The sequence below is a fragment of the Erinaceus europaeus genome, chromosome 13, assembly GCF_950295315.1.
Source record: "Erinaceus europaeus chromosome 13, mEriEur2.1, whole genome shotgun sequence".
NCBI classification, from domain to species: Eukaryota; Metazoa; Chordata; class Mammalia; order Eulipotyphla; family Erinaceidae; genus Erinaceus; species Erinaceus europaeus.
In genome coordinates this window covers 86,408,711-86,423,438 of record NC_080174.1, presented here as the reverse complement: position 1 = coordinate 86,423,438, position 14,728 = coordinate 86,408,711, and the positions used below count along the sequence as shown (strand labels likewise).

Sequence of the window (14,728 nt, the reverse complement as noted above, 5' to 3'; positions counted from 1 at the left end):
AAAAGACTTTTTTTTTTTTTAATCTGAAACTACTGGAGATTATCCCAATTCGCAAAATGCTTCTTTTGGGGAGCTGCATTATGGCATTCCCATCTAATAATCTTAAATTTTAAAAATCACTTTCACTAAATCAAAGAGAATGATTCCCAAGTAAGAACTGGTACCTGTACAGTTGGATCGCAGCAATGTATTTAAAGACCCTTTGGTGTTTTTCAGGGTATTTAAAACTAACGTAAGAGAAAAGCAAACCCGCCAACTTCTTTCTCTTTATACTAAAGACATAAGAGTAGGTGAAAAGATGGGCTTTCCATGCTGGGCTCTCCTCGCCCCCAGATGTCTCATCCATGTTTACAAACATGCAAATCAAGGACAAGTCCTTCATTCCCAAAGGTCTCTCCAGCAATTCCAGGTAGACCAGAAGGATCAACTATTTCTTCCTCTAATTCTTTCTCTCACTGCAGCTGCAGAACTGCAACTAGCCTGCAATTTCCTTGCTTTAAAAGAGTAAGTAGGAGAGTGTTTTGAAGGCTAATAAATAAATTTTAAGAAATAAGAAGTATTGAGAAATATCAGAAAGCACTAATGCAGGAGACACTACTTCTACAGAGATTGCTTTGATCACTATTTTTAGGACCATTAAGATGTACTTCCTACAGGCTAAGATGATCAGGCCAAATAATGTAAAAATTATTATTAGACTATTTGCATCGGAAGCCATGCAAATATATTCAAGAATTAAGTTTCTGTGCTTTTTTTTTTTTTAATAAGCAAGGAAGATCAGGGACATCTTCCTATGGAATTAAAAACAACCAGAAAACCGAGAAGCGAAATACTTACACTTTTCTCTGGAGACAGAACTTCAATAATAACCTGTTTTCCCCCCAGATTTATGTATTTAGTGCTATTTCACCAGTGAGTTCCAATCATCATCAGATTTATTTAACCAAAAGTTAACTGGCACAGCATTTGAACTGACTTTACCACTTGCTTTGTATTAGCATCATGGAGACTAAATCTCTCCTGTGAGTTCACACAAAAGCAAGTAAGAACATTCAAACTTGTTTCATCTATCTCTTCAAATGACTAGTCCCTATAAGTCACAGCAACTGCTAAAACCGTGAGATAAAAACCAAATTCATTTCACCTCTTCACCTGATGTAGATGGAGGGATAGGACTCTATCCCTCTATGCTTCTTACAAATTCACTGTAAACAAGCATCTACAACTCAAGAGTATAGAAAATGCAGTATTTGAAGATAAAGTCACTGAAAACAAAATCCAGGCATTTTCTTCTTAAAATTGATCAGGAATGACTTCCTACAGAATGTGAGGTCCTTTCTTCCCTAAGCGACAGTATTTACAAGACAACTACAACATATCTCAAAATACCAGGAAATAAAGGAGTGACTTAAAATTTTGGCTTCTCGTATTAATACAAGAAATAAAAACAATTCTATACCCTCATTAAGATATCAGCATTTCCGTGTGCCAAGCAGTTCTTCTGTTCTTGACGAGGATTTTGTTTCGTTTTTAAACTTAAATTTCACTGTCTTTTCTTATGCCAAGCCATTTGTTCCTTAATTTTATCTGGCTTTAAAATTATGACTTACAGAACTTACGGATTTAAGTCGTCGTGAGCAGCAGCTAGAAAGCAGCAGCTGCCGGTAGCGCGTATTGGCTGCACACTGCTGTGAATTCTCGGGGGCCCAGGACTACCGGACAGACCGCAGGGAGACCCAGCTATGCCGTGCTCCCCACCTGGTCTACACTGACCGCAGGGAGACTCAGCTACGCCGTGCTCCCCACCTGGTCTACACTGACCGCAGGGAGACTCAGCTACGCCGTGCTCCCCACCTGGTCTACACTGACCGCAGGGAGACTCAGCTACGCCGTGCTCCCCACCTGGTCTACACTGACCGCAGGGAGACTCAGCTACGCCGTGCTCCCCACCTGGTCTACATTGACCGCAGGGAGACTCAGCTACGCCGTGCTCCCCACCTGGTCTACACTGACCGCAGGGAGACTCAGCTATACTGTGCTCCCCACCTGGTCTACACTGACCGGAGGGAGACTCAGCTACGCCGTGCTCCCCACCTGGTCTGTCTACACTCGGGGGAGGCACAGTTGTATGAAAGCGCCGTCTACCCACCTACCCTGAGACACCCTAGTACTGGGAGAGGAGCAGAGCTGAAGCTACCCATTCAGTTTGCAATTAGAAATACTACATGTTGGGGCAAGAATGTTGGTTGACAGTCCAGCTGCTGTAAAACCTCTTCCTCCTTTGGGGGGGGGGGTGGTAAACACCCCGGCTGGGACTTCAGTACAAAAAACAAACAAACAAACAAAAAAAGCCAGTTTTCCTAAGAGAAGCCGGAAAAGCGCCTTAAGAGCTGCTCCAGGAAAAGTTCATCTTTCAGCCACTCAACAGGTACAGGATGGAGGTCTCAGGGCAGGAATATTCTTTCCGTGATCTGACCAGACTGCCGGACCCCGAAGACAATAAATAACTATATAGATTTATATATATATATAAATAAATATATAGATTTATATATATATATATATATATATATACACACACACACACATATATTTACAGGAGTTACTATGGCCTCTGAAGATGAATACTGGAAACAGAATTGTTAATAAAAATCACACACTTCCGGAATTTTTTTTCTGGGGGGATGGCCCCTGAGACCACGAAAAAGGTCAACCCCACACAAGTGACAGATGGGGGGGGGGGGACGGACAGGCGGACGGGACGACCGACCTGCACAGACAGAAACCCTGGGAGCTCTCTCGCCCCGTGACCTGCAACAGGTAAGAGTAACGAAATGCCAAGAAAAAAGAAAGAAAACAATCTCCCCCCCAAACTGCCAAGTTAACACACTCACATGAGAAAAAAAGGGGGGGAAAAAAAACCCACCAAAAACTTAAACCTCCAATCGGCTCTACTAAATCTGAATTAATCCTAAGAGTTGGTCTTTTTATTTTTTTTTTTCCTTTGCCCACTGATACGAGGGCCAAAAAAAGAGGAAAAAAAAAAAGACTACAGGAGAGAGAGGGGGGCAGTTTTGGGAACTGCTTTAAGTGGGGGGGGGGGGAAGCAGGAAGGAGGAAAAAAAAAAAAGGAAAAACCAAAAGCAGCCGCAAAATAGTAATTTTCGAAGTCGGGGCTGCGGGGGGGGGGGGGGGTGGTAGTTGGGAGCCGCGATCAGCCGTGTGTCCCGGGACGGGGGGCGCAGGAAAGTCCGGCGGGAGGAGCGGAGAAAGTTAACTCCCGAAACACGGATCTAGAGATGGAGGGAGAGAGAGAGGGACGGACGGACGGACGGACGGTGCGAGCCCGGGCGGGGAAGGGGGCCGTGGGGGCCACGACGCCAGCGAGCAGCCCCGCAGCCCCAGCCCCGCCCGCGGTCTCGGGAGCAGCCGGCCCGGGGTTCGAGGCCCAGGGCCGCGGGCGCAGCGACACCGGCGGCGGCGAAACTTCGCCCGAAGAGGCGGCGGGCCCCGACCCCCCAGCCCCGAGCGGCCGCGGCTCCGCACCCAGCCCGGCGCCATCACGAGTCAAGTTGCAGGCGGCCCGCGGCGGACAACAGGTGGGCAGCGGCTGGGCCTCCTGCCGCCTGGGCCCCGGGTCCCCCCTTCCCCCCCGCCACCCCAACTGCGGGCCGGGCCCGGTGGGGGGGCGGGACGCGGAGGGAGCTCGCCCCCTTACCTCCGCCATATTTGCCGTCCTGACGGGTCACATCTCCGCGGCGGCCGCGGTGGGTCACGGCCAGAACCCGGATGTGAGACTCGGCGACGGGACTCCCACTCCCGCCGCCGCCGCCGCCGCCGCCGCCTCAGTCCCTGCTCGGCTCGGCGGGAACGCGCAGGAGCCGCCCGAGCGCGCCCACCACACCCCACTCCGCCCCCTCGCGGCGCCCCGGGCGGAGCTGGACTGGAGGGCGGGGAGCGGCGCGCGCGGGAACAGGGAACAGGGACGCGCGCGCGCAGCCCGCGGCAGCACCTCCCCGGGAAGAGCGCGAAGGGGGAGGAGCCAGGGTGGGCGTGTCTGCGGGGAAGGGGAGGAGCCAGGGTGGGCGTGTCTACGCGGGAAGGGGAGGAGCCAGAGTGGGCGTGTCTGCAAGGGGGGCAGGTAGGCATCTCAAAGCTGGATGTCCCTCTACCTTCCCTGATCCCTGATGTCAGTGGGGCCTGGGGAGCAGAGGTCAAGGCGCAGTGCTCCAAAACCAGCGTCTACATCCGCACGGGGTGGATGGGTGGTGGTGATTTCACATTATATTTGACATCTAGGTCCTTTTGGAAGTGCATTTGCTCCATAGGCAATTAGGAAATGTGGTTATCCCTAGACAAGTGATTTCTTCCTCCATTCAAGCCCGATAGGAAATGTGAAATGCCAGAACTCAACATCTTAAGAGGTCTGAGCAGAAATTTAAAAAAAAAAAAAAAAAAGGACTGCATTCTGCTTTCCCTCACACCCTTTCTGGGTAGCAACACAGATGTGCAATGTCTGGATTCTGACACAGCAGCGAAAACTGCAGAATCTCTCTGATGGATATAAATCTGACTTGACTGCACTGTGGGGAAGCCTGTTTATCTGCGATGCCTGACATACTTGCAGACTGAAAGTTTTGACTTACTGGCCTATAACTGTAGACTGGCTTTAATGTTGATTCTGATGGTGACTGGCTAATGCGAAAGTGGTATTCAAAATGTGCACTAACATATTAAACCGTGAGTTGAGTCTTATTTCAAAAAGATCTTTTAGTTTTGACCAGAGCATGCTGAACTCTACTTGTGATACCAGGGATAGAACCTGGAACCCACAGCATGCAAGGAATACATACTGCCACAGTCTATCTTATCTCCACCCACCCCACCCCACCCCACCCCCCGGCCTCCAAAGACTATTTTCCCCAGAATGCTCACGGTTTTCTCTTACTGTGACTTCAAAAGTGACTACCAAATAAACCAGTTAAAGATGAGAATTGGTCACCCCCTCCCCATGTTTTCACTAATAGTTTGCATAGATGCACACATCCAGCTTTTTAAGGTTGATACTTATAATGTAATAGGTAGTTTTCTTCAATTATTTGTATGTTCTTAAAATTTCAATCTCGATCAAGTAGCTTCCTACTTCTAAAAATTCAATTATCAGCTAGAAATTCTTATGTCCAATAATAATTTGTGCAAGAATAAACTGCATTTACAAGTATATGAAGTAGCTGCTAAGTGAAAGGACATTACCTGGTAATTTGACAGGAAAAGAGTCCACAGACAGTCTGTAAACCAATTAAACATAAACATCTGATGCACATTTTCTACTGAAAGAAAAGCAAGGGAAAGAAGAGAAAGGAAAACTTTAAGGTTCCCAAATCTACAAGCAATTTTACCATCAACTGTACTGTACAGTATTTTCACTTTATTTCTTGAATACTTTATATAAGTTTTTTTCATATTTTTTTTCAGGGGATAATTAGCTTAAAAATAAATTTAGCATAGGCATATAGTTTTTGAGTTATACTGTTGAATAACCTTTAGTCCTTTGGACTTAAAATAAAAATGAACTTTTAAAAAGTCAACTCTTAGTCACCTACTTTTCAGTTTGATATTACTTGATAAAAAAAAAATAGTTGAAGACCATGAAGAGTGCACACAGACATGAGGTGGGTAAAGTTTTTTTTTTAAAAGAGGGAGGTTGGTGGGGGGCTGATAGAAACTCAAGACTTTTGTCTTACCAAAGGGATGAAGGTTTTACACTTTAATACAAGAGCTAGCATACAATTTAGCTGGCTACCAAAAGGAATTTGTTTTTTCAAGTGTTGTCAAATGCAGAAAGCCCAAGCCCAATTAATCTTTGGCTTTGCCAGTGCATAAAGTTCCAGTTGTGATAAAGATCTGGGGAAGATAGGATCCTTAAACTACTGACTGAAATGTGAAACTGTCCGGGTAAGTGAGGTCTGAGACACATTTGAATATGTACACTTACTGATTTTAAGCGGCATTGGTTTTTAAGAGAAAAACTTCATGTACATTTTTTTCTTCCCCCTCCTTTAAGTATGGGTTCAGTGATTTTTATTTATTTATTTATTTTCCCTTTTCTTTAGGTTCAGATATTTACAAGGTAAAGATTAACAGCTCCAATGCTGTAAGATATAGGTAACATATTACTACTGAATTGAGTCTAGCTCTATTCCTATTTGATTCTAGTAATGGTTATTTTAAAAAAAAAATCTTAGGTGCCACCTTCTGGAAAGCAGTCTTTCCCCAAACTCTTGCTTACTCCCTTAATTATCAAGAATGTAAAAATTAACTATTCATGAGTCACAGAATCTTAAGACGTCTTCAGTCAATTTCTACCCAGTGCAGGGAGGACCCACTTCATCGTACTGATTCACTATGTGCGTCAGTGTGGTGTCTTAACTATCTCCTTGCTACTTCCATCCATGAATTCCTCAGCACTGTGTACTGACTCAACTGCTGCATTCTTTCAACCAAGTGCCAAAGTCAAAGCTGACCTTTAACAAAAATAAATCTTTATAGCCCAATTAATACAAGAAGAGCTGAAAATAGGACATGACAGAGTTAAAGGCATGAGAAAATTCAAAACTAGGAACTATTTGAAATTAGTAAAGTGTGTATTACTTATTAATGTGATACTCTAATTGGGAGCTGTTAGAATTGTGCAGTAGAATGTTTAAAGTTAAATAAAAGCGTGTGTTAATTCCAATTTGGTGTAGGGAGAATGACAAATATGTCAAAAAAAAAAAAAGCCTATATTAAATCTGAATATATGCCACGTTCACTCCTATCCCTCTGACTTTGGTTTTAGGCAAGCTAATATGAACTTTTGCCATATTAAGGTACTCAAAACTGGGAGCTTGCTTTTAAGGAATTTGCTAAACTAACAACTACTAAACAGTTTTACAGAAGCTATGATACACACATACATACAGCACACACACAAATTCCTCAGTTACTATTTTGCTGTTAACAAAGGCATTGCAAAGTCAGTTTTACTTCAAGGAGTCCTTTATACTAACTGGTAAACTAGCTTCTCTGCTAACCTGCTTATACCTAAGGACTATATAACCCTTGGTTGATTGGTGTTCAGCACCAATACTTGATCAAAGTATACATATATTACGTAAACTTATCTGTTATGCAATTCAAAAAGGTATTTTTATATATGCACCAAGAAAGTGCTTGCAACAATTTAGATTCTGGGGCTGTTTGAATGAAAGAGATTAAGACAGCACATTTTAAACCCTAGACTTAAATTTTCATTAATTCATGAGTCCCTTGAAATTATTTTGCATACTAGCTCCTAAAGTTTTCATTCCTAATAAAAGTGGTAATTGCCACCATAACTTCATGACATGCAGGGGAAAAAATTGTAGGCACCTATTTTAATTGAAAATACCTACATATCAAAAAGCTCATCTATTTTTAAAAAGCATTTTAGGTAAACAGGAAATTAATCTAATTTTCCTTAGTCGACACAATGCAGGTTACAAGAGTAAGGCTATTTGGAAGTCCCACATCGCTGCAACAATCGGCATCATCTTTTTGTTAGTTTGATGTGTATTGTCATGTGAAACCGGACAGCCTTTCTTATGTCTCTTCAGATAAGTTTTGGGTTTCCTTTTCATTAATTTTTACATAGCTTTATTCAATGGCCCCACTCGGTCAGCTTATTATGAACTGATACTTTGACAGCTTTTACACTGTCGACCTGTCATTTTCACTTCACCCAAATTCTGAAATGATTGGTTCGTCAGCATGTGAAACATTTCCGAGCAATACCATATTTATACTGCTTCAGGGAGTGTGGATTTTCCCTCCCTTAATTTCCAAGTGTACCCCTGCCTACCAGCATCACATCCGTCTTGTCTGCATTGAACCTCAACCAGTTGGTTCTTAACCACGTCCGAAACTCAGCCAGGCACTGGGAGAATCGAGCCACCACACCATCTGCATCAAAGGAAAGAAAGTCTCAGAAACAAGGAGACCAGAGATGATAATACCCCAAGTTTCACCATTTCACCCTATCTCTATAGACTTTTTAAAAAGCTGGCCAGGAACGAGGACAACCACCCCATAATTTAAACACACATACAACACACTAGTGGAGTCTTGAATCGTGAGGTGTGCAATGGATGGATAGCCAAAGAACAGTGACCCAACCGGGGCCAGGCTGTGGCGCACCTGGTTAAGCACACACACACTGCAGTATGCAAGGACCCAGGTTCAAGCCCGTCCCCCACCTGCAGGGGAAAGGCTTCACGAGTGGTGAAGTCGGGCTGCAGGTGTGTCTCTGTCTCTTTCCTTCTCTACCTCCCTCTCCCTTCTCAATTCCTCTCTGACTTTATACAATAATAAAAAAATAATAATAAAGTGATCCCACCAATAGGTGATCTCTTTCCACCTGACCGAACAAAAGTGGCCTCACTTTTGACAGGTCTGCCCTACAACTGCATGTGTGCAATGACACGAGTACAACTGCATGAGCACAAGTGCACGGAGACAACTGCGTGAATACAACTGCAAATACTCGAAAGAGTTTGAGCCTTTTGGAGGAAGCTTTAGGAATCACGGGTCCAAGAAAGGGTAGTGACTCGCCCAAGGTCACACAGCAACCAAGGGCCAGAAAAGGGCTCCAAGCCAAAGATTTCTCTCCAGGAGCTATTAAAAACAAATTCAAATACAGGAGGGTGGGGTGGGAGTGGGGGCTGTATTTGCCCCCCCTCCCCATGGGATCCTCATTCCTTAACAATAATGTCTTCTAGTCTCTTCCCTCCCTTCCTCTGCAAAGGGCTGGTGGGCTCAGCACCCCACTCACCCACAGGGGTGCACCCCACCTCCCCCAGAGGTGGGGGTAGGGAGAAGGGGGGAGGGAAAGAGGCGGAGCCACCAGGGGGCCGTCATCTTAGCATCACCCAGCGCAGGTTCGGGGTGTGGAAGGGGGCGATAGAAAAAAAAGGAAAAAAAAAAAAGGAGAGAGAGAGAGAGAGAGAGAGAGAGGGTGGGGGCACAAGCGAACAGGACAAGGCAAACTCACGACGTAGCGGGTTCCCAGCGCGCTGCAGCCGCCGGGGGAGACGCTCACAGCCGAGACCGGAGCAAAAGACTGAGGAAAGGAGGGAAAAAGGGAAGGAAAGGAAGAGAGGAGAAGTGTGGGGGGAGAGGGCGGGCTGCCCGAGGGGGAGGGTTCTACGCATGCGCCTGTGTGTTCCTGTGGGGGGGGGGGGAGAAGCCTCCGCCAGTGCGGGCAGAGAAGCTAGAAGCCCCTCCCCCGGAAGTGCACGGACTTCCGGCCGGTCCACCGCGGTGGGGGAGGGGAGGGAAGCCAGGGGGAGCGGGGACGCCTCGGCAGCCCCCTCGTCCCAGAGCGGTTCGGGAAGGGAGGAGACGCCGCCCGGAGGCCGCACTTACAGCCGCTGCCGCCGCCGCCGCCGCCGCCCTCGCTGCTGCCGCCGCCGCCGGGAGGAGCCCCATCCATCCGCCTGCAGCCGGGGAGACTCCGAGCCTGGGAGGGGCCTGGGGCCCGGGCCGCCCGCCTCCTCCTCCTAGTCGCCTCCCGAGCTTCCTCTGGCTCCACCAACCCTCTGCCCTCCCCTCCGCCTCCGCCCTCCTCCCCGGCCGCCCGCCGCCAGCCAACCGCGCGGCCGCTTGTTGGGCCCGAGCCGCGCCGTCGCCATGACGCCGGGCCGGCATCCCCCCGCCCTCCGCGCCGCACTAGCGTCTAACGCCGCGAAACGGGGTCCCGGGGCGCCCGCAGCCGCAGCCGCAGCCGCAGCCGCAGCCGCAGCAGCCGGGGGTCCGGGGGTCGGCGCGGCGGCCGAGCTCCCTGCAGACACGCGTCGCCATGCCCCAGTCTCCGGCCAGCAGCCGCAAGCAGACCAACCTCGGGGTGTAAGTTCGGACGCTCCGGCGGTGTAGACCAGAGACCCCCGCCCCCAACACACACACAGACACACTCACACACAAACACACACACACTCGAACTCACACACACCCAGGACACTCCGGCGGTGTAGGCCAGAGACCCCCGCCCCCAACACACACACTCACACACACAGACACACTCACAGACACACACACACTCGCACTCACATACACACACACCCAGGACACTCCGGCGGTGTAGGCCAGAGACCCCCCCCCGCCCCCCAACACACACACGCACACACACACACTCACAGACAGACACACACCCTCACACACACACAGACACACACACACACACCCAGGACACCGCCCCCAGCTCTCTCTGTCTGTGTCTGTCTGTCTGTCTCGCTCTCAACTGCATCTGGCTTCTATCAAGCCGCTCTCCGCCGCCGGCAGTGTCTTCTTTTCCTTGATGGTGGACTGTCTCTTGGATCTTTTTTTTTTTATTATTTTTTTAAAAGCTTTAAAACACATTTTTTAAAAGATATTTTATTTATTTTTTTTGTTGTTGCGCTTGTTTTATTGTCGTGTTTATGATTGTTGTTATTGATGTCGTGGTTGTTGAATAGGACAGAAAGAAATGGAGAGAGGAGGGGAAGACAGAGAGGGGGAGAGAAAGACAGACAGCTGCAGACCTGCTTTACCGCCTGTGAAGCGACTCCCCTGCAGGTGGGGAGCCGGGGACTGGAACTGGGATCCGAACGCCGGTCTTTGCGCTTTGCGCCTCCTGCGCTTAACCCACTGCGCCACCGCCTGACCCCCAGCCTTTCAAAATTTTATTATCATCTTTATTGATTGATTGGCTAGAGACAGCCTGAAATCAAGAGGAAAGGGGGAGACAGACACCTGCAGCCCTGCCTCACCACTACTGGTGAAGCTTTCCCCCCTGCAGGTGGGGACTGGGGACTTGAACCCGGGTCCTTGTGCACTGTAACATGTGCGCGACCACCCGGCCCCTCCCCACCCCACTCCACTCCGCTCTTTTTTTTTTTTTTAAACGTAGAGTGCTGCTCAGCACTGTTTGGTGGTGCAGGGGGTGTTGAACCTGGGACCCTGGAGCCTCAGGCATGAAAATCTGTTTGCAAAGCCATTACTGCTATCTCTCCTCTAGAGAGAGAGAGAGAGAGAGACACGGAAATCTGTTTGCAAAGCCATTACTGCTATCTCTCCTCTAGAGAGAGAGAGAGAGAGACACGGAAATCTGTTTGCAAAGCCATTACTGCTATCTCTCCTCTAGAGAGAGAGAGAGAGAGACACGGAAATCTGTTTGCAAAGCCATTAATGCTGTCTCTCCGAGAGAGAGAGAGAGAGAGAGAGAGAGAGACATGCATCACAATCTGTTTGCAAAGCCATTCATGCCTCTCCCCCTAGACACACACACACTCCTGCTGCTACCCTTGCTCTGTAAAGATGGAGATAGTTGGAGCCAGGGTTCCAGTCCCCGGTCCCCACCTGCAAGGGGGGATTGCGAGGGGTGCAGCCGAGCTGTGTCTCTCTCTCCTTCTCTATCACTCCCTTCCCTCTCTCTAGATTTCTGGCTGTCGCCAGCCAATAAATAAAAACATTTTTTAAAAAATTGACGTAAGAGATCGCCCTTTCTCCTCATACTCTTTTTTCGTTTGCTTGTTGTTTTCAACACTCCGCAGCTCGGGCCGTGCTGTGTGCAGCCTGTCAGTCCCCGCAGCGTGAGAGCCACCACACTGCACGCTGTTTCTGCTTTTCCTGCCTCCTAATAAACCATCCTGCCTTAAAGCTCATTCTTGCTAACAGTTCTAGCGAGGATTGAATGAGGCTGGGAGGAAAGAAGAAGAAGAAAAAGTTCTGCTGATTGTCTCTTATAACCTCAAAAGACTCATTAGTTGTGCGCAGTCAGCGCCCATAAATCCCCCTTCTCTCTCTACCACTTGGAGGCCACTTTTACTCTCTTCCCAAATCTACAACTCCAGTCCTCCCCCCAACCCAACGAATCTTCAGCAGAACTTGCTGAAGGTTCTTGGGAAAGAGCCTTCTCTTGAGATTCACGTTTTCAATTTATCACTTTTTTTTTTTTTGTCCTCCAGGGTTATTGCTGGGACTGTGTCTGCACCACAAATCCACTGCTGCTGGAGACCATTTTCCCCCTTTTGTTACCCTGCTTGTTTTTTTATCTTTGTAGTTATTGTTGCTGTTATTGGTGTTGTTGTTGATAGGACAAAGAAATGGAGAGAGGAGGGGAAGACAGAGGGGGAGAGAAAGACAGACACCTGCAGACCTGCTTCACCGCCTGTGAAGCGACTCCCCTGCAGGGGCCTCAAACCGGGATCCTTATGCGGGTCCTTGTGCTTTGTGCCACGTGTGCTTAAGCTGCTGTGCTACTGCCTCACCCCCTCAGTCTATCACTTGTTAATTTATTTTTTTAAACTTTGGTATCTCGATCACTCTTTTCTTTGGTCCAGACTACTCTTTCTGTACAATACCTGTTGGTACCGCTTCATCTCTGTGTCAAAATATTGTGTCGTTGGGAGTCTTAGGCCTTTAAAAACCATCTCAATACAGATGACTTGCTACTTTATAAAGCTTAGCTCTCTTTTAAAAAAACAGAAAGCAAGCACCTGCACTTGAAAGTTATCAAGCACCTCAGAACTCATATTCAAAATGGAACACATTTCTCGTAACACTACCCTGCAGTCTTTCTAATGTCTGTAAATGATAGTTTCCACTTTTTGAATAAACTCAAGTGAAAAACTTTGAATGACCCTTGATTTCACTAACCTCACCCTCATTAGCAGATTTGACCATGGCTACTTGAAAAACAAATCCAGATGCTACTTTGACTGTAACAATTGAGTTGCCATCAAGACAAACACAGAGAAAGAGAGAGAGAGAGAGAGAGAGAGAGATGGAGGGAGGGAGAGAGAGAAACCAAGAAGACCAGAGCATTACTCCAGCACGGGGGATTTCCAAGCATCAAACTCAGGACCTCACGCTCCCATGACCCAATTCTCTGGCCACGGTGCTACCTCCCAAGCATCACTGAGACCCCGAACATAGGGATCACTGTGAATTTCCTCAAAAACTCCAATTTTCCCGATTTCCACTTAGAGTAAAAACTTACATCCTTATAGCTGCCCCCGCCCCCCTCTTACTGAGATCTCTTCGGTTGCCCTAGTTAACACTCCATGTAACTTTCTTTCACGACTTTTATCACACACATTATACTCTTACTCCAAAAGCCAACTGGTGTTTTTCTGAATATTGTGTCCACAGATAATCCCATGGCTCATTCAGTTCCTTCAAGTGTCATTAAAGAATGCTGCTTACCCACGTAAAGTGACAGTTTCTCTCTCCAACACTTCCTACATCTCCTGTATTTTTTTCTGGTCAGGCTTTTACCTGCTTGGCATGTGGTGTATTGCCTGCTAATGAAGAAATAGTTCTTCACAAGAGCAGAGACTTTGTTTTGTTCCTCGCTGCCTAGAATGAAGAAGGTATTCAATAAATACCTGCAGAATGCCTGGATATCTACTTCAGCAACTGGTTACTTACCTCTCATCTTTGCTTTTTAAAAATTTTATCTAATTATTATTAGAGACAGAGAAATTGGGAGGGGAGGAGGACATAGAGAAGGAGAGAGATACCTGCAGCCCTGCTTCACTCATGAAGCTTTGCCCCTGCAGGTGGGGACCAGGGGTTTGAACCCGGGTACTTGTGCACCATGTGTGCACTTAACCAGGTGTGCCACCACCTGGTCCCTCATCTTTGCTTTCTTTTTTGTTTTCACTTCTAGATGTGAAAATCTCAGAGTAAAGTGATGGACTTTTTTGCTTTATTGAGGATGTATAGCTTTTAGTGTCATTCAGCTAAGAAAATAATCAACAAGCAGTTGATTTTTCATATTTTGATTTTATCAGTGACTCAGTTAAGTTTTTTTTTTAAGTCATACATTCTCACAGTAGCAGAGACAGTTGGAGAGTGCCCCTCGGGGCAGGCCGGGAAATGGCTCAGCTACTAGAGTGCAGGTGTTCCCGTTTGATCCCAGACATCACCTATACTGACCGGAGTGTTGCTCTGATTTCTCTCACTTCCTCTTTCTCCTGTGATAGCACACAAAATGTTTGGGGAAAAAAGGGAAAAAAAATTCCTGGGAGTTTCTTGACTATTGAAGAAGTCTTCCATTGTGGGGAAAAAAAAAAAAAAAAACCAAAAAACCCAGCCACTATAGGGCTGGTTGGTTGGTGACACACCTGGTTGAATGCACATATTACAATGTGCAAGGACCTGGATTGGAGGCCCCAGTCCCTAGCTGCAGGGAGAGAAGCTTTGTGAGTGCTGAAGCAGAGCTGCCAGTGTCTGTCTCTCTCCCTATCACCCCCTTCCTTCTCAACTTCTGGCTGTCTCTATCCAATGGATAAAGGTTACACAAAGATAATTCAAAATAAAGCAGCCACTGCATTTCCAAGGTGTTAGTTCTATTTCTTTGCTCAGTTTCTCTATTCTACATCCTTTGAAGGAAATGCAAAAGCATTTCCTTCAATCTTTTTGAGTTTCTTTGTTATTGCATGTCATCCACTTAGAACATATCATTAGCATATTAATCATATATTTAAAAAAATGTCAGTGACAATACCAAGATTTCTGCCATATGTTAATATAGCGCTAATGTTTTCTTTCAAGATTATTTCAATTTAGGGCCAGCGAAGTAACTCACTTGGTATTTTGGTCCATACTCCAGAAGGGTAAATGATAGGGGAAGATGACCAGAGGGTTCTGAACCCCAATTCTACCAGGACCC

The 14,728-nt window shown here is 46.9% G+C and overlaps 2 protein-coding genes across 14 annotated transcripts in view; one reads left to right on the top strand and one right to left on the bottom strand.

The window, feature by feature from the left end:
- Positions 1 to 9,523, bottom strand: part of MIER1 (MIER1 transcriptional regulator) — a 56,969-nt gene extending 47,446 nt beyond the window's left edge. For 2 of the 11 annotated variants that reach the window (XM_060206378.1, XM_060206379.1), the window contains exons 1-2: positions 9,068 to 9,184; positions 7,880 to 7,980 (exon numbers count right to left, since the gene is read on the bottom strand). In XM_060206378.1, the coding sequence (XP_060062361.1) occupies positions 7,880 to 7,885 (6 nt within the window). In that variant the 5' untranslated portion in view covers positions 7,886 to 7,980; positions 9,068 to 9,184. Of the gene's footprint in view, positions 1 to 3,718; positions 3,991 to 5,253; positions 5,331 to 7,879; positions 7,981 to 9,067; positions 9,185 to 9,441 lie in introns of those variants that run through there. The other 9 variants (XM_007528243.3, XM_060206380.1, XM_060206374.1 and 6 more) reach the window with 8 other exon arrangements.
- Positions 9,524 to 9,823: 300 nt separating this feature from the next.
- DNAI4 (dynein axonemal intermediate chain 4) overlaps positions 9,824 to 14,728 on the top strand; it is a 73,573-nt gene continuing 68,668 nt past the window's right edge. For all 3 annotated transcript variants that reach the window (XM_060206372.1, XM_016190481.2, XM_060206373.1), the window contains exon 1: positions 9,824 to 9,921. In XM_060206372.1, coding sequence (XP_060062355.1) covers positions 9,875 to 9,921 — 47 coding nt within the window. In that variant the 5' untranslated portion in view covers positions 9,824 to 9,874. The remainder of the gene's footprint in view (positions 9,922 to 14,728) is intronic.